The sequence below is a fragment of the Dendrobium catenatum genome, unplaced genomic scaffold (assembly GCF_001605985.2).
Source record: "Dendrobium catenatum unplaced genomic scaffold, ASM160598v2 fragScaff_scaffold_499, whole genome shotgun sequence".
Taxonomy (NCBI): Eukaryota; Viridiplantae; Streptophyta; class Magnoliopsida; order Asparagales; family Orchidaceae; genus Dendrobium; species Dendrobium catenatum.
This window is the reverse complement of record NW_021318961.1, coordinates 154349-172971: the sequence shown is the minus strand read 5'-3', so window position 1 is coordinate 172971 and position 18623 is coordinate 154349. Positions and strand designations below refer to the sequence as shown.

General features: G+C 39.0%; 1 protein-coding gene across 1 annotated transcript; it reads left to right on the top strand.

The window, feature by feature from the left end:
* Positions 1-3530: 3530 nt before the first annotated feature.
* LOC110097960 (cytochrome P450 89A2-like) lies at positions 3531-5222 on the top strand. Its single transcript, XM_020824639.2, has one exon. It carries the CDS (start codon positions 3669-3671, stop codon positions 5199-5201), a length of 1533 nt encoding a protein of 510 aa, XP_020680298.1. The 5' UTR covers positions 3531-3668; the 3' UTR covers positions 5202-5222.
* Positions 5223-18623: the final 13401 nt, after the last annotated feature.

Below are 18623 nucleotides of genomic sequence, written 5' to 3'. Positions count from 1 at the left end.
GACATGTTGAAACAAGAAGACATGATTATGGATCGGTTGAGCTGATTGTGGACACCCCAATGGCTAATATATGTCACTGTATTCTCAACAGAAATTTCATTGCTATCCAGCCCAAACACAACTCCAAGCTCGCACGCGCATCGTGATAAATAATTGGTGAAGTTATTATGCTTTCAGAACTTTGTAACGAGCTCCTAGTTATATTTTTAATGAATGTGATGTCAATGTCCTTTGTGTTTGTTATGGTTGAAGTTAGTATGTTTTAATTTGGTTCTCAATTTATAGTTCTAGTTGTTGTTGGAATGTTGCTTATGAGTTTAGAAATTTCATATAAATTTTTGTTGTTTAAATTTAATTTGTCCTAATTTTTTAGAGAAAAGAGAATTTTAATAACGTTAAGTGAGTAACATACTTAAGTGATAAAAATTGAAAATATAAATTTTGTTAATATCACTCTAATGGTTTACAACCATTACACCTTTATAAGCCCAATTCCATTTCACATATAATTGAACTACAACATCACGTATTTTGCATGTTGAATGTAGGTTGTTAATTAGTACTATTTGCGCGTACCGCCCATCATAAAAAGTGAAGATAGATCGCTTCAATTTCATAATTTTATCCATGAAATATGTATTGTAAATGACTATTCTTAAATTCTAGCCCTACTTGAGCAGGTTGCGCTATTATGGCCGATCACACCGCAAGATTTACAAACTTGTCAAGTATTCCTTTGTAGCTCATCCATCATATTTCTATATCTATTGGAACGTGGTGTCCCAGCCCTTCGATAGAATGCTAGGGGTACCATTCGAACTAAGCATGCAACCCCATCAAACGCTGGCCAGTACACCTTCTCTAGTATGACATGAAAAAGGCTTGCACCTAAGGGCGTCCAATCACTTACACTTGCATGCCCTCTCGTATGTGGTTCTAATAATGTCGAACGCTCACTCAGACTTAAGCGACCAACGATTATTGGTTCGTGCTGTGGTGAATGTTCGTAAACACTAAAGTGGCTAGTTTAAGTGTTTTTTACTTTAAAAATACAACCTACTTGATTTAAGTAGTATTTTCATTAAAACTAACTCACATAAGTCAATCAATGAATAATTTAAAATTTTATCTAAAACATGAATAAGTTACTATTTAATATTAAGTTAAATAAATAATATAAATGATTTTCTTAAAAAATTTGAGCAGGGTAAAATCACTCGTTTAACAGGTCATTTATCTAATAATGGCCTGTTAAGCATGTGATTAGTTAACTTGAGAGCTTATAGCCCGTTATCCTACTTTTAATTTTTTTATGCATCCTTAAACAGGTAAAGATATTACTAATGATGGTTAGTGGAAATGTGGGTAGAACTAGCCAAATAGTTTGGCTAATTCTATAGAATTAGCCAAACAATTTATTGTATTCATAATTAGCCAAAAAGTTTGGCTAATAATTGTATAGAAAATGTCAAATTATTTAACTTTTTAGAATAAGCCAAACTATTTGACGTTTTCAATGAAAAACACTAAATAGTTTGACTAGTATGATTGTTTTTAAATTTTTATAAATTTAGCTCATTCATATAATTCAAACGACAAAATTTTAAAAATGAGTAGCTCTTATGCCAGTTTTAGCAAGAGAAGCAGGAACGGCAGAAAATATAAGAACGAGCAGAGTTGTGACAGGCTTTGGCGCATTTTTAGTGCGCCGATCAATTCGACGTATTCCACTATTTTTAGAAATTCATGTGTTGCTCTCATTTTCCGAATTGCTCTCGTTTTTCTGAATTTCTTTGAAAGAGAGAAATTTGTTCTGGCTCTATTTTGGCACAAGTGCAGAATAGTATATATATATATATATATATATATTTTTAAATTAAATAGTTAATTGTAATATAATTTATAAATTGTAATTAATTTTTGTGTAGTTGTAATAAGTAATTTTAATTTCTTCATTGTTTTATTTAATTTAAATAAAAAATTAAAGATATATTGCAAAAAATATTTAATTGTTATAATTATTGATAGTCTTTAAAACATTATCTTGATCGGGCACGAATCTCAAGGAAAAATCAAGTTTGAAACTTCCAAAATTAAAATTGGGACCATCCGAACTTCAATTTTAGCAAACTTATAGTCGAACTGAATGTCTCATAGATACAAACCCAACAACACCAAATTCAGCTCAGGCCAAGTGGTGGTTCAGCGGAACTCCCGCGTCAGGCAGTGGTTCAACGGATGTGAGGACTTCAAGTGGTGGTTCGGAGGAGCAACGAAGTTAGGTGGTGGTCCGACGAAACTCCGGCATCAGGCGATGGTTCGGCGTAGGAGAGGGCCTTAAGTGGTGGTCAGACGGAGCTCAGACGGTGGTCGAGGAGGAGCTTCTTCTTTTTCTTCCTTCTCTTCTTGCTTCCCCCCTCCCTTGAAGAGAAATGAGGGGCCTATTTATAGATTTATGGAGTGGCATGGCCCGTAAATATGTGAGAGATCAAGGGTAAATGGGGAGTGGTGGGATGGATGGCTCATGTTGAATCTCATGATCGTGGATCATTCGTTAGACATTTGAAGGACTTAGTGATGTCAAAATTTAGCGATCTTGGGCTCGTTGGATTCTTCTCGTTGAGCCACTCGATTCGATTACAAGAACGTAATGTTTGGAAATCATTTGAAAATCCAAATTGTGGTTCGAACCTTCAAATATTGCTTCGGGTCCTAGATTTGGATCCATTTGGACTTGGATTGAGTCAAATTTGGTTTCGTTGGGTTCGTATTTCCGATACGTTCAGTTCGACTGTAAGTTTGCTGAAATCAAAGTTCGGATGGATCCAATTTTAATTTTGGAAGTTACCAAATTGATTTTTGCATCAATATTCGTGCCTGATCAACATAATTTTTTTATGATGTATCAATTATCATGAATTTTAGAAGGACCATTCTGCTGTTTCTGGTGTTCTCAATGCGAGTGGTAATAAGCAAAAAAGGAGGTAAAAAGAAATAGGATTTTTGATTTGATGGTTTTTGATGTTTTGATGGACGATGATGAGGAGGCCCTTGCTACATAGGAACTATTTAGTTATGAAATATATTACATGAAATATATTTTAATATTAAATGAAATATAAAATAATTTAAATTTTATTATCTAAAATATAATTATAATTATAACAATTAAATATTTTTTGTAATATATCTTTTAAATTTTTATTTAAATTAAATAAAACAATGAAGAAAATAAAATTACTTATTATAACTATAAAAATTAATTACAATTTATAAATTATATTACAATTAAATATTTATTTAAACTAAATTTATACATATATTTTACTATTCTAGTAGGCACTTCCGCCAAGACAGGGCCAAAATAAATTTCTCCCTCCCAAAGCAATTCCGGAAAACGAGAGCAATTCCGAAAACGAGAACAAGGCAGGAATTTCTGAAAGCAATTGAATATGCCAAATTGATCGGCGCACTCAAAATGTGCCAAAACATATCACGACTCTGCTCGTTTTTATATTTTTTGTCGTTCTTGCTTCTCTTGCTAAAACTGACGTAAGAGCTGCTCGTTCTTAAAATTTGGCCAATTTTAACTTTGCCATAATTCTACTTAAAATTTATTCAATATGAAATATATACCACAGCAATTCCCACTCAGAGCATAACAAACAATGGAAGCCTGGTCCATAATCCTTCTCCTCATCCCCATCTTCCTTTCTTTCATAATCGCCTTCCTCCTCTTCCCTTCTAGGAAACTACCGCTACCTCCTGGACCTCCATCCATCCCTATTTTAGGCAGCCTCCTATGTCTTCGCCATTCCACTTCCCTCTTAAACCTAGAAATCCTCCTCAGAAAATTCCGTTCTCAACTCGGCCCCATCATCACCCTCCGCTTTGGATCTCATCCCTCTATCTTCATCGTCGATCGCTATCTTGCCCACAAAGCCCTCGTCGAGCACGGCGCCTCCTTTTCTTCGCGACCTCCTCCGTCTCCCTACAGCCGCTTCCATAATTCTCGCATCTTGAACATCACTTCCTCCCCTTACGGCGACCAATGGCGCCTCCTGCGCCGGAACCTTACCTCCGAGATCCTTCACCCCGTAAAGATCCACCGTTTCGCCCCTGGACGCCGTTGGGTCCTCGGCCTACTCCTCAACGACCTCCGAACCAGGTCTGAACAATCTCCTAAACGAGCTGTGGTTGCCAAGGAGAGCTTCCAGTTAGCCATGTTTTCCCTCTTGGTCCTCATGTGCTTTGGAGAGAAGCTTGATGAGAAGGCCATAAGGAAGATTGAAACTGCACAGAGGGAGCCCCTCCTGTATATGAGTAACCATATGAGGGTCTTTGCTTTTGTTCCTAAATTACTCTTGAGATTTATGTTCCAGGGGATGTTAAAGAATGTGGCGCGGTTAAGGCAAATACAGATCGACCTTTTTCTCCCGTTGATAAGGGCTCGCAGAGAGAATCACAAGCAAGCCAGGGAACAAAAATTCGTTTACTCATACGTAGATTCTCTCCTCGACCTCAGTCTAGCAGAGGAAGGAGGAAGCCAACTCACAGATAATGAAATAATACTGCTCTGTTCGGAATTTCTCACCGCCGGAACGGATTCGACCGCCACTGCGCTGCAGTGGATTATGGCAGAGATCGCAGCGCGGACTGCCGTGCAGGCCAAACTGCTTGAGGAGTTGAAGGGGATAAATGGAGAAGAGATCAAAGAGGAAGATTTAAAGAAGCTTCCATACTTAAAGGCGGTTGTCTTGGAAGGGCTGCGCCGCCACCCGCCATCGCACTTCTTGCTGCCGCACTCGGTGATTAAAGATGTTGAATTTGGAGGGTACCTTATACCCAAGAATGCATCGATTAACTTTACGGTGGCGGATATGGCTTGGGATGAGAAGCTGTGGGAAGAGCCCATGGAGTTTAAACCGGAGAGATTCATTGCTGGAGGTGATGGAGAAGGGGTCGATATTACGGGGAACAGAGAGATAAAGATGATGCCTTTTGGGGTTGGGCGGAGGATTTGCCCTGGGCTTGGTCTCGCCATGCTTCACCTTGAGTACTTTGTTGCTAATCTGGTGAGGGAGTTTGAATGGGCTGCCGTGGACGGAGAGGAGATTGATTTCTCTGAGAAGTCTGAATTTACGGTGGTAATGTCGAAGCCTCTGCGAGCTCGGATTACCCCGAGAAATAAGGTTTATTAAAAGATTTCTGATGTTACTATTAGCTCAGCTCTCCAATATCACATCCACACTCTCTCATAACAACAAATACCTCACCTAATCACCATTCATTCATAACAAACCACATGGCATATCCCTACACGTGTATACACATAGTCTATATATGAGCATTGTAGTAAACAATGGACATCAGATCAATGATGAAGAGATTATCTGAAATTGCCTTTGCTGTGATTCCTCTGCTCTAACCTGTATTGCAGGTTTGTAGAAGATTTACCTCGGCACTTCTTCGCAAATCGCCGATCAGTCGACTGCTACATCCACAGATCCGCTACCTACTCCATCCTCCCTCAAACTTGTTCTCTCTAACATAAAAACCATAGTACCCACCTCTCTCTAATGATAATTACCTTGTGTGGAGGTCGCAAATACTTAAACTACTGCGAGCAAATGGATTCACCAGTCATCTCGATAGCTCTGAGTCTCGTCGTCACCGGCTTCTTCAACAATCTGATGGTAGCACAATGCTAAATGCAGCCTACACTCAATAGCTACTCATAGATCAGAATCTCGCAGATGCTCTATGCTCAACCATCTCACCTTCAATCTTACCGTATGTTCTTCATCTGGACTGCTGCTCCGACATATGGCATACACTCGAACAAAGACTCCAGGCATCCAACTGATCTAGAGTAATACAACTGAAAAACGAGCTACACAACATTTCTATGTGAAATCTCTCAATAGCACAGTATCTCACATGATCAAGACCTTAGTAGACAACATTGTCGCCACTGTTTCGAACGTCGACTCAGAAGATATTACTATTTACGTACTTAATGGACTTCCACTGTCCTTTCAAGTATTCAAGACCTCGATCCAAACTAAACGAAGTCCTCTTACGCTTGATGAGCTATATTCCTATCTTCTAACTAAGGAGATAAATCTTGTTGCTGAATCAAATAGAGACCCTCATTCAGGTGATCCCAATATGGCATTATATTCTTTTCGCGATCGTGGACGTTGTGATAGAGGCCGATTTACCAACAATAATAACACAGGTGGTTGTTCCAACTCATTCTCCATGCTTATATGTCAAATCTGTGCTAAACGAGGTCATGCAACACCCCAATGATGGCATCACTTAAATGTGAACTATACTCCAACTATACCGCAAACTCCCTCCAAAGCTCTATAACAGACTCGACAATATCCTCTTAGGACAGGTATATTTATTCCAGAGCAACTTCGCATCTTACGAACTCCTTGGAAAGCATTGCATAGCCAAACTCATATCAAGGAGTGGACAACATCTCTGTTGGCAATGGACAAAACCTTCTCATAGCTCACTCCGGCCCACGTCTTCTCCCAACTCCAACTCGTAAGTTATCTCTTCCTCAAATCTACCATGTTCCCACTCTCTCTCACAACTTGTTTTCCATTTCTAACCGCACTTAGGACAATAATGTTTCTGTTTTCTTTTCTCCATTTGTCTTCTCTATTAAGGATCAGAAGACTCTGGCAATCCTTCTACAGGGACCATGTCCCAATGGTCTGTACACAGTTAAACTTCCTTTTGTGGCCCAGCCTCCATCAGCACTATTGGCCACTTCGTCCTAATCAATTTGGTGGCACAACCGCCTTGGTCATCCACATAGTCATGTCTTAGCAGTCTTCTCTAATGAAAATATAGAACTAGTTATTCCTTCCTCTGTCAAGTTATGTTATGTTTGTAATAAAAGCCATAAGTTAGGTTTTCCCATTTCTACAATGTATGCAGCTTTTCCTTTGGCTTTACTTCACTTAGATGTATGGGGTTCATCCCCAACTCTTTTTACTTAAGGTTATAAATACTACCTTATTATTATTGATGACTTCTCTTGCTTTACCTTGATTTTTATGATGCATGCCAAATTTGAAGTCACTCAAATAATAATTTAATTCAAAATGTTCATTGAAAAACAACTTTTCCATTAAAACAAATGCCTACGAACAGATGGTGGATTTGAATTTCTAAACTCTGAGCTCCGCTCATTTCTCCAGCATCATGGCATATGTTGACCTTAAATTTTTCACAACTTTGGGTCAAGGGGTTTGACCTATTCAACTTGATCAAGCCTGACCCCCAAGACCATCTCCCTTGTGTTTAGTGGGTCAAGCCAAGTCTATTGAACCCATACTAAGGCCCTGGGTCAACCTGGGTTGACACTAATTGACCCAAAATCCTTTCATTTTGATCTCAAATCAATTTCATCGCTCCATGGCTAAATTCTTACCTCCTTTAGACTAAATGGGTCAAACCTAGTCCATTAAGCCCTGACCCATGCCCGAGGTCAACCTGGGTGGCCAGGTCAACCCAGGTTGACCAATTAAGCTCTATTGGGTCAAATCAAATTAAATTAAAATCCAAATCAATCTTTGGCTCAAACCCCCACCTCCTTGGATCTAATTGATTGGGTTGACCAAGTCAACTATTGACTTGATCAACCCAAGCTTTAATTAGGTCAAATTTGACATTTTTAGGTCAAATTAAACTTCTTAAAGCCATTTAATCCTTTCCTATTTGTATGTCAGTCAAACCATTGACAAATCACCCCTATTTCCTTCCTAATTGGCACTACATTCAATCCCTTTTAAATAGTTGGAATTAGGGTTTTAAAAGGACCTTTTTTGCTCTTGCTCTTTTGCAAAATCTCCTTAACCGAAGATCTTTGGTGTGAGAGCTCCCACGACTCCCTTCCACATCTCCCAAGTAAGATCCACCAGTCAAGGGACGGCGACGGCGAGATCTCCGGCTAACCGAGACCTTAAACATTCCAAAGCTTTTACCATCGATCCAAGGTAATTCAAAGCCTGAGTTTAACTAAGGAAATATATGAGGACAATCTACAAACTCAACCATATCAAAATCCAAAGGATCCAATGGTAAAATTGCTTGAAAACCCTAGACCTAGGTCGTAACACTTATGGTTAAATAGCTTTCTACAAAGTACATTTTAGACCACAAAAAAGGTCCCCCATGAATGCTCTTCATTCCTAGTAGCTACGTTTAAAATTTCATTGTATTCTATTGAGTGGATCGAGATAACGAGGCAAAAAAGAATTTAGGGTTTCAGGTTATGCTTGTGTACAAAGGGATGAGATCGTGACCGTTTATCTTTTGATCATTGGTTAAGATCTCATCATTTCGTTGTTTGGATCGACCACAGATCTTGATCATGCGACTCCGCCATTTGTATGGCTCAATCACAACTGTATGCTCGAAATAACAGAGGATCGAATAATTGCTAGGCCACGCCGACGTGGCTAAATGAAACTGCATTCCGTGAGTTTCGATTGCTAGCGGTGCAGCCAGACAATGATTGCCCATGACCACGGAACGAATCTCATGCCCTCACGCGTCGAGCCATCATTATTATTTAATAATTTGGGTTTAAATTAGTTTTAATTATATTTTAAACTATTTTTCTTACAAAAAAATGTTTAAAAATTATTTTTAAATAAAAAATACACATATTATATACCATAATTTTCAAAACATTATTTCCTTTAGTTTAAAATTAATAATAATTTAAAATATTAATTTTATTATTAATTTTATTAATTATTAAATATCTTTTATATTTAATTAATAATTAATTATAAAATGATAAAAATATTTTGTAAAAGTTGGAATTTTATTTCAAAATAATACTTTCATATATCTGATATAAATTCGTATTTAATATTTAATTTATTTGCATATTTAATTATTTTAAATAATTATTATGTATTAAGGTATAATTTATATTTAAATAATACATATTATTAGTAACTACTACTTTTGAATAAATATATAAATGAAAATAATATTTTATTTAAAATAATAAAATATTTATAATTTTTTAATTTAAAATTAAGTATAATATAAAGAATACTTTTCTATTTTATATAATTTTACTTAATTAAATATTTATATTATTAATTTTTAATTATTTAATTTAAGATTAAAATTTTTTCCAAAATTGTAAGAAAATTATTTTCATCGAATTATCATAAATCATAATTTTTTTTTAAATTATTTAATTTTAAAATTATGTAATTATTTTAAGTAATTTTTAATTAGTTAAATAGTTTATTTTCTAAACTATTTAATTAATAATTAATTACATTTAAAACATAATTACTTTCCAAATCTATAAAAAAGATTATTTACCTATTAACTTATTTTGATTTCAGAATATTTTATATTTATTTTAACCTAATTTTTAATTTTCTTAAATGGTAATTATTTCAAATTATTTTAAAATTATCTTTAAGTACTTTAAACATTGATAACTTATATTTAATTCATTTCAAATCAGATTTTAGCATATAATACCTTAAATTTCTGAGAAAATTATGTATTTTATTTTAAAATTATTTTCATTAATCAAAATAATATTTTTATAAATTATTTATCTATTGTTTGATTATTTTAACTATTTAAAAACTATTTAAATATTAATATGTTAATTATTTTCAAATTAAAAAAATATCTTGAAACCTCATTTGGGTGACCAGTGGATCCCTCACTCATATGAACATTAAACTATTTTTAATTATGTTATTTTTAAACTCATAAATTTATTTACTTTATATGTATTTTAAACTATTTTAAAATTACATATTGATACATCGTCAAAAATTTATCTTGATCGGGCACGAATCTCGTTGCAGAATTGAGTTAGAAACTTCTAAAATTAATTCAGAGGCCATCTCAACTTCGATTTCAACAAAATTATAGTCAAACTGAGCGTCTCGGAAATACGAATCCAACGACACCAAATTCGACTCAATCCGAGCCCAAATAAGCCCAAATCAAGGACCCGAAGCGCTGTTGGAAGTTTCATAACACCGTTTGAGTTACCAAACGGTGTCCGATTTTAGCGAGCTTATATTCAAATCGAGCGGCTCGACGAGATGAATCCAACAAGCCCAAGATCGCCCAATTCCTACATCACTAAGGCCTTCAAATGTCCAATGAACGGTGCACGATCGTAGGATTTAATATCGGTCGTCCATTCGACCACTCCCTATTCGCCCCTGATCTCACGCGTATTTACAAACTATGCCACTCCAGAAAACTATAAATAGAGCCCTCATTCTTTATAAGAGGGAACCCAAGCAAGAAGAGAAGAAGAGAAGGAAGAAGCTCCTCCTCGACCACCGCCGGACCACTACCGGAGCCTCGCCGGACCACTGCCAAAACCTCATTGGACCACCACCGGAACCTCCCCGGACCACCGCCAGAACCCCGACGGACCACCGCCGCAGCCTCGTCGGACCACCGCCGCAGCCTCACCAGACCACCATCGGTGCTTCGCCGCACTACCACCTGAGGCCTTCACCTTCGCCAAAGGCCATCACCTTCACCTGAGGCCCTCACCTTTGCCAAAGGCCCTCACCTTCGCTAGAAGCCCTTGCCTTCACCTAATCATCATCAAAGGCACAAAGTTCTGCCAGACCATCACCTGACACCCAGACCTCTATTGAACAGTTATTATTTTTAATCTAATCGCCCTTGGAGGCGAGTCAGCCCCTTGTAACCGACTCAAATTTTAGTGGAATCATTTTCAACTGTGCTAGGCCTCATGGTTTTTCCCCTTTCAAGGGTTTTCCATGTAAAAAATCTTGTGTTCTCTATGTGTGAGGTGGATATCCGTGCAAATCTAGGACGTATAATTGAAACTCTATCGTCGCATATATTCTAGCCCGCAACAGTTTGGCGCCGTTTGTGGGAAAAGTCAATCCCACTATATTAAGTGCTCCTTTAATGGCCAACAGGTGTAGCCATCGCATCATGGGAGTCTTCCACTCTAATTCACATCAATCCAGGAATCAGTCCATGAATCAGGGACGACAGATGTCTGCTCTTTTCACCCCGGTGGTCGAAACCCTACCAGAGAAGGGACTTCAGGGCCATCCCTGAAAGAGCGTATCAGAAAGATGGAGGAGTATTAGAATGAGATCCTTCATCTCTTACGAGAGACATGAGGACCGGCACTAGTACCCCAAGAAGATATTCTTCTCCCTCGAGACCCGCCAGGATTCGAACTTGTTCTTCATGTCAAGGTCCCCCTTCTTCCGCCAAGGACGCGCCCTCCAACACGTCTAGAAAATGAGCTTGCTAACACTGCAAGCTCTACCCATCCTTCACGCATAGGCCACTGGCATCACATTCCTCCAGATGTTCTTGAGGACATAGACCAACACCACATCACTGAACTCCCTCATAATACACTACGACATGAATTGCGTAGGCTAATCTGAGAAGAGTTCCCCACAGGAGATATAAGACAATCTCTTCATCAACGAGACCTTCAGGAGTCATCTCCTTTCACGGAAGCTGTCCTCCGACACCTCATTCTAGCAAGATTCAAACACCCGAATATTGATTCTTACGATGGGACTTCAAAGCCCTACGAGCATATCGATCACTACTGCACCATTATGCATATCCAGCGGGCCCCAGATGCTCTACTATGTCAAGTTTTTCCTGCCACCCTAAAAGGGCAAGCTTGAACATGGTTTTATTCAATACCTGCACGGTCCATTTCACAATTCGTTAAATTGGCCAAATTATTCGTCGAACAATTTGTCGCCAACCGAAGAATGGTTAAAGAGTCCTCCCATCTTACAGGGATAGGTCAGAATGATGGAGAATCTCTTAAGGAATACTTTCAAAGATTTTCCACGGAAGTCTGGTAAATTCAAGGGGTAGATCTCGAGTTTCTTAGAGGTGTATTTCTCGGAGGGCTTCGTTCTGACCCCTTTTACTCGGCGCTCATGCAAGAAATGATCCATTCATATGCGGATCTAATCCATCGAGTAGAGGCCCAAATCTTTGTCGACGAAGCCATTAATGCTCACAGGAAACAATTTGAACAAACAAATGGGATGCGTAAAAATCCTCCAGAAATGGAGAATCCATCCTCACAAAGGAAGAAGCAAGGAAATTGCAATCTTCCTCCTCAACCCTCACAGCCGCGATGAGAGCCTCGCCAACAAAAGGAGTACACACCACTCAATACATCCCAAGAAAATGTATTAATGGTCATCCGGGATCAGGAGAACGTGAGATGGCCACACCCTTTGAAGCCCAACGTCGGAAACCAGGAGCAATATTGCCACTTCCACCGTAGCCGTGGGCACACTACTGAACATGTTGGCAGCTCAAGGAAGAAATTGAGAGACTGATCCGACAAGGATATCTCTGATAATTCATCAAGAATACACGAGCCCGAGATGAAGTTGGTCTGACTGGGGGACAGAATCAACAACAAAGGCAGTCGGTAAACAAATGCTAAATAGTGGGGGAGATCGAAACAATCGCTAGGGGCCCACCAACGCCTTGCCGAGTTTTAATTGCGTAGAGCACAGTAGTGTTACTCGTTTTAACTATTGTATGTCTTTCGTATTGTGTGTCTTTAGTATTATTTGTCTTTAATTTTGGATGTTATTTATGATGTTTGTAACTTCTTCGTCCCTAAGTTATCATAGGGAGATATGCCTTTATTTAATACAGTAAGACTTTATTTCTATATCTTCTTCGAGTAAAATTGTATTGATAAATTCACACAAGCTATGAACTTCAATATCCTTGATTCGAGAAATACACAATCGTTATTATAGCTCAATCACCAGATGATCAATCCCATGGGGATTCAATCCGACCTCTTCCACACAGGTTAACGTCATCGAGCAGGGCTCTGACATACAACCTCGGATAGGTCTTACATCCTTGATGGATTCTCTCGACCTCTTTCACACAGGTTAACGTCATCAAGCGGGGCTTTTACATACAACCTCGGATAGGTCTTACATCCTTGGTGGATTCTTTCGACCTCTTTCATACAGGTTAACGTTATCGAGCGGGGCTCTGACATAAAATCTCGGATAGGTCTTATATCCTTGGTGGATTCTCTCGACCTCTTCCACACAGGTTAACATCATAGAGTGGGGCTCTGACATACAACTTTGGATAGGTCTTACATCCTTGGTGGATTCTCTCGACCTCTTCCACACAGGTTAACGTCACCGAGTGGGGCTCTGACATACAACCTCGGATAGGTCACACATAATTGGTGGATCTTTTTGACCTCTTCTACACAGGTTAACATCATTGAGCAGGGATCTGACATGCAACCTCGGAAAGGTCTTACATCCTTGGTGGATTATCTGGACCTCTTCCACACAGGTTAACGTCATTGAGCGGGGCTCTTACATACAACCTCGGATAGGTCGTACATCCTTGGTGGATTCTCTCGACCTCTTCCACACAGGTTAACGTCATCGAACGGGGATCTAATATACAACCTCAGATATGTCTTACATCCTTGGTGGATTCTCTTAACCTCTTCCACACAGGTTAACGTCATCGAGTGGGGCTCTGATATACAACCTCAGATAGGTCTTACATCCTTGGTGGATTCTTTCAACCTCTTCCACACAGATTAACGTCATCGAGGGGGGCTCTGATATATAACCTCTGATAGGTCTTACATCCTTAGTGAATTCTATCGATCTCTTCCACACAGGTTAACGTCATCGAGTGGGGCTCTAACATACAACCTCGGATAGGTCTTACAACCTTAGTGGATTCTCTCGACCTGTTCCACACAGGTTAACATCATCGAGCGGGGCTCTGGCATACAACCTCGGGTAGGTCTATCATCTTTGGTGGATTCTCTCGACCTCTTCCACACATGATAACGTCATCGAGCGGGGCTCTAACATACAACCTCAAATAGGTCACACATTATTGCTAGATCTTTTCAACCTCTTCCACACAAGCTGTCATCATCGAGCAGGGCTCTGACATATAACCTCGGATGAGCTGTACATCCTAAGTGGATCCTCCTAGACTCCTCCACACAAGTTGAAATGCAAGTACCTTAAGCAAGCATAAATAAAATTCACCCAAGTTGAATAAATGCATTGTAATGTTTAAGCCGGATAAAAATACATCAGCAATCCACTACTAGATCAAAGTACACATTAATACAAATATCAAGTACATCACAATCACTAAAAAAGATAAATCAATACAAATAGTAGAAACTAAAAATCCTACTCAATATCTACAACCTCATCATCCATATCAAGATCAAGAACCTTTTGAAGCTCACTCTCTATCTCATCACCATCAAAACCTGAAGGGAAGTCTTCTAAAGCCAGGCTAGGGGTCACCCCTTCAACTTGAACTCTGGTCTTCCACTGCATCAAAAGAACCCCCTTCAACAATCCCCAAATGAATCCATCTTCAGTACACTGCTACTCCAAGGCCTTCACTTCTATATCATAGACATGATCTCAAGCCTTCTGAACGTGATCCTGAATGATAGTCTTGAATGCTATGGACTTCTTGAAATCTTTAATAACTCTTGAAGGTTATAAGCTAGACAAAGCAGCCTCCTTCTCAGCTATAAGAGTCTGTGACCTCTTATCCTTTGCCACAAGTGATGCTATATTTTCTTCAGAAGCCTTCTGATCCTTCAAAAGCTGGGTGATTATCACTTGTCTCATCCAGATCTATTTGATGCCGATCTGCCTGCCAATTTTGAAGAGATACGGAGTGCATTATATTGGCCAACTCAGTCCTGCACTCGCTCAACTCCTCTTCAAGCACCTTTACCTCCTTGTCGTTATGGTCATACTTCAGATTGAACTCTTCTTGAAGATACTTGATCTTAGCAAATTCACTGTTCCAGTCATTAATCTCAATCTTAAGACGTGACAGCTGAAATAAAAAGGAATGTTTATTAAAATTCACCCTAGAAGAAAAGGAGAAAAAAACATTAGGTTATATTACTCACCAAATTGCTAGTTTTACGGTGTCCGATGCATTGTTTGTTCAAAACATTCTCAGGGATGCACAACTTAGCTAGAGAAGAGTCAGGTAGAGCTTTGTCAGTATTTGTGGCAGTCCCCTCCAATCTCTTTTTCTTCAAAACCTGGGTGTCTTCACCTCTTGCCGGTCATTTTGGGGCCACTTTTAAAGTTGGGACAGGGGGTTCAGGGATCTTGGAAGTCGACTTCAACATCCTTGCATCAGACCTTCTAGCATGGAACGATAGCCCAACCTTGAACAAGAATTCTTCCTCGGTGTATCTACTCATGTGAAGAACCTTAAATAGAAGATGATCGAGATCAGGAACCTTCAAGATTCTCATTATGTCTTCTTCCCCGACATGCAGAGGGGACGGCAGATCCTTAAGCTTCCCCCACTTCTCTATCAAGCCCCAATCATTTTTCACAAAGAAAAATGCCTTGACCTAATTCTTTAAAGGATCACGAGTACGTAAATCTAACCATTTATATCTAAAGGTTACACGCATATGCGTATCACTGGTAAATCGACCCATTTGTGAAAGGTGCTCTGGTGTCAAAGTAGCTCCTCAATCCCTGAAGAGCGCAATTAATCTCACTATCACTGACATCGCTCTGAATGAAAATTGGGATAAGTTCACCCCACATCATTGTAAAACTTCAATCAACTCGACAGGAGGTGAAAAGCATAACTCTGCCCATAAGTGGGTCTCAGAAACGGTCAAGTATCTGAAAGGAGGAAGGCTAGCCTTTACATCATTCGGAAATGATAATTCTTACGAAAGAGAAATAGGAAGTCATTTGTAACAGTCGACACTGTCTCATCCACCCTCGCTTCCTTATTTGGCCTTCGCTCGTAATCGTACGGTGCGATGGGGTCTCCCTGATCGTAGGATCTCTCGGTGGAAGGAAATCACCTGATATTTCTCCTAAGTATGTTGAGGATAAATAAGGGGAATCTCCGGACTTCTTTGCAAAGAGAGGGGCCTTGGAGGACCAAGGGAAAGCCTCAATTAAAAGAATAGAGGGAGAAGGGGGGATCTCCGGACTTCCTTGAAAAGGGCCTTGGAGGACCAAGGAAAAGCCTCAATTATAAGGACAGAGGGAGAAGAAGAGAAAGAGCAATTTTTATTAAGGCCTTGGGGGCCTATTTATAGTCTTCAAGGAAGAAATGAGCAGTTTTTGGCACTTTCAAAATTCCCTTATTTTTTTGATTTTTTTCAGAATTTTTTTGAAATTTTTTGGGATCTGTTAGGAATTTTTTTGGCAAAAAATGAATAAAAACCTGTTTTTTAATAGGGTAGGGCCCACTTGAGGCGGTGGCAGTGCGCAGGTGACAGCGCGTGGGCGCGGGCGGCCGCAGTTCAGCGCCGCCAGCGTCAGAGGTGGTGGCCGGCCGATCGATTCGGCTGCATGGTTCGTTCTAGGTCAATTTTTTCATCCCGAAAAGTCCAAATCCAATGTTTTTGGCGTCGCTGAGCACATTTTTCGACGTTCCGGACTCAATTTTGATACTTTTGGAGCTTAACAGAGCCTCTACAATCATGTTTGAGTAAGCACTCAATTTTCAGAATGTAATTTTTGTAATTCGGCCAATATCAAATGTCAGAACTAGTATTTTCAGACTTATGGAGCTTTGATGTCCGAAAATAGGGGGTCAACTGATACATCGTCAAAAATTTATCTTGATCGGGCACGAATCTCGATGTAGAATTGACTTGGAAACTTCTAAAACTAATTTGGAGGCTATCTCAACTCTAATTTCAACAAACTTATAGTCAAAATGAGCGTCTCAAAAATACGAATCCAACGACACCAAATTTGACTCAATCCAAGCCCAAATGAGCCCAAATCAAGGACCCGAAGCATTGTTGGAAGTTTCGTAGAACCTTTTGAGTTACCAAATGGTGTTCGATTTTAGCGATCTTATAGTCAAATCGAGCGGCTCGACGAGACAAATCCAACGAGCCCAAGATTTCTGAATTTCAACATCTATAAGGCCTTCAAATGTCCAACAAATGGTGCACGATCGTAGGTTTCAATATCGGCCGTCCATTCGACCACTCCCTATTCTGCCCCTGATCTCACGCCTATTTACGAACTATGCTACTCCATAAAAACTATAAATAGAGCCCTCATTCTTCATAAGAGGGGACCCAAGCAAGAAGAGAAGAAGAGAAGGAAGAAGAGAAGGAAGAAGCTCCTCCTCGACCAGCGCTGGACCACCGCCATACCATCACCGGACCACCACAAGAACCTCACCGGACCTCCACCGAAACCTCGCCGGACCACCTCTGGAACCTCGCTGGATCACCACTGGAACCTCGCCGGACCATCGTCGGAGACTTGCTGGCCCACCGCCGGAGGCCCTCACCATTGCCAAAGGCCTCACCTTCGGTAGAAGCCCTTGCCTTCATTAAATCATCATCAAAGGCCTGAAGTTGTGCCAGACCATCACCTGACACCCAGACCTCTATTGAACAGTTATTATTTGTAATCCAATCGCCCTTAGAGGCGAGTCAGCCCCTTGTAACCGACTCAAATTCTAGTGGAATCATTTTCAATTGGTTAAGGCCTCATGGTTTTTCCCCTTTCAAGGGTTTTCCACGTAAAAAATCTTGTGTTCTCTATGTGTGAGCTGGATATCCGTGCAAAGCTAGGACGAATAATTGAAACATTATCGCCGCGTATATTCTAGCCCGCAACACATATTATTAAATTACCTTAATTCTTTTTTAGATCCATTCATGAAATTTTAAACATATGTCATATATGTGAATAATATTCTTGGGGGGGGGGGCGATGGATTAGTTTGTGATTGAGCTCAAATCACTCACTATTTTCATCGTTAAGCGTACTTAGTTCTATTTTTTTTAAACATATTTTGCATTTATATGATACACGAGCACTTATCTTAGGTCCTCCTAGATCCTAGAATTTGGTATGTTCTATTTTGTTGCATTTTCCCTTCATGTTATCCTAAGAGTTAGTGTCAAACTTGATTTAAACCTACTTAACGTAGCGACACCCTATGAACAACAATTAAAGATCTATCAATCAAACTTAAGAAAAAAAAAATTTGGAGCTGGGATAGATCCACGATTGACATAAAACTTTGAAAATTTTAACTTAGTGACATCTTAAACCTCCCAGAAATTTTTAAGAATTTGTAGGAGCTGCTAAACCACTTAATTAACAAATCATAATTTAACCCTTAATTAAGCCATGATAACTTCAAAAATTTTTAATTAATTCATTTTAACTGAAAAAATTACCCATAATATCTTAAACGTTTTAGAATTCAATACTTAATCTCTGATAATTAAAAACACCATAATTGGACTTTAATCTAAACCTTAATTTAATTTTAACTAAAAATTATCTTTTTGATTAAATTAAATAACTAAAAATTATAAAAAAATTCCAAAATTTCGCCAAACACTTGGGAATATCTCTTTCAATCATTCTTGGCCTTTGGGTGTGATTCCGAGTCATTTGGAGCTGATTTACATCAAAACCCCTAAAATACTATTTATTAAATAATTTTAAATAATTCATTAATTTCTCCAAATTGAAAAATTCATAACTAATTCA

Excerpts from the sequence above, each read along its gene's own strand:
- LOC110097960 (XM_020824639.2), top strand. The coding sequence starts at position 3,669 with ATGGAAGCCTGGTCCATAATCCTTCTCCTCATCCCCATCTTCCTTTCT.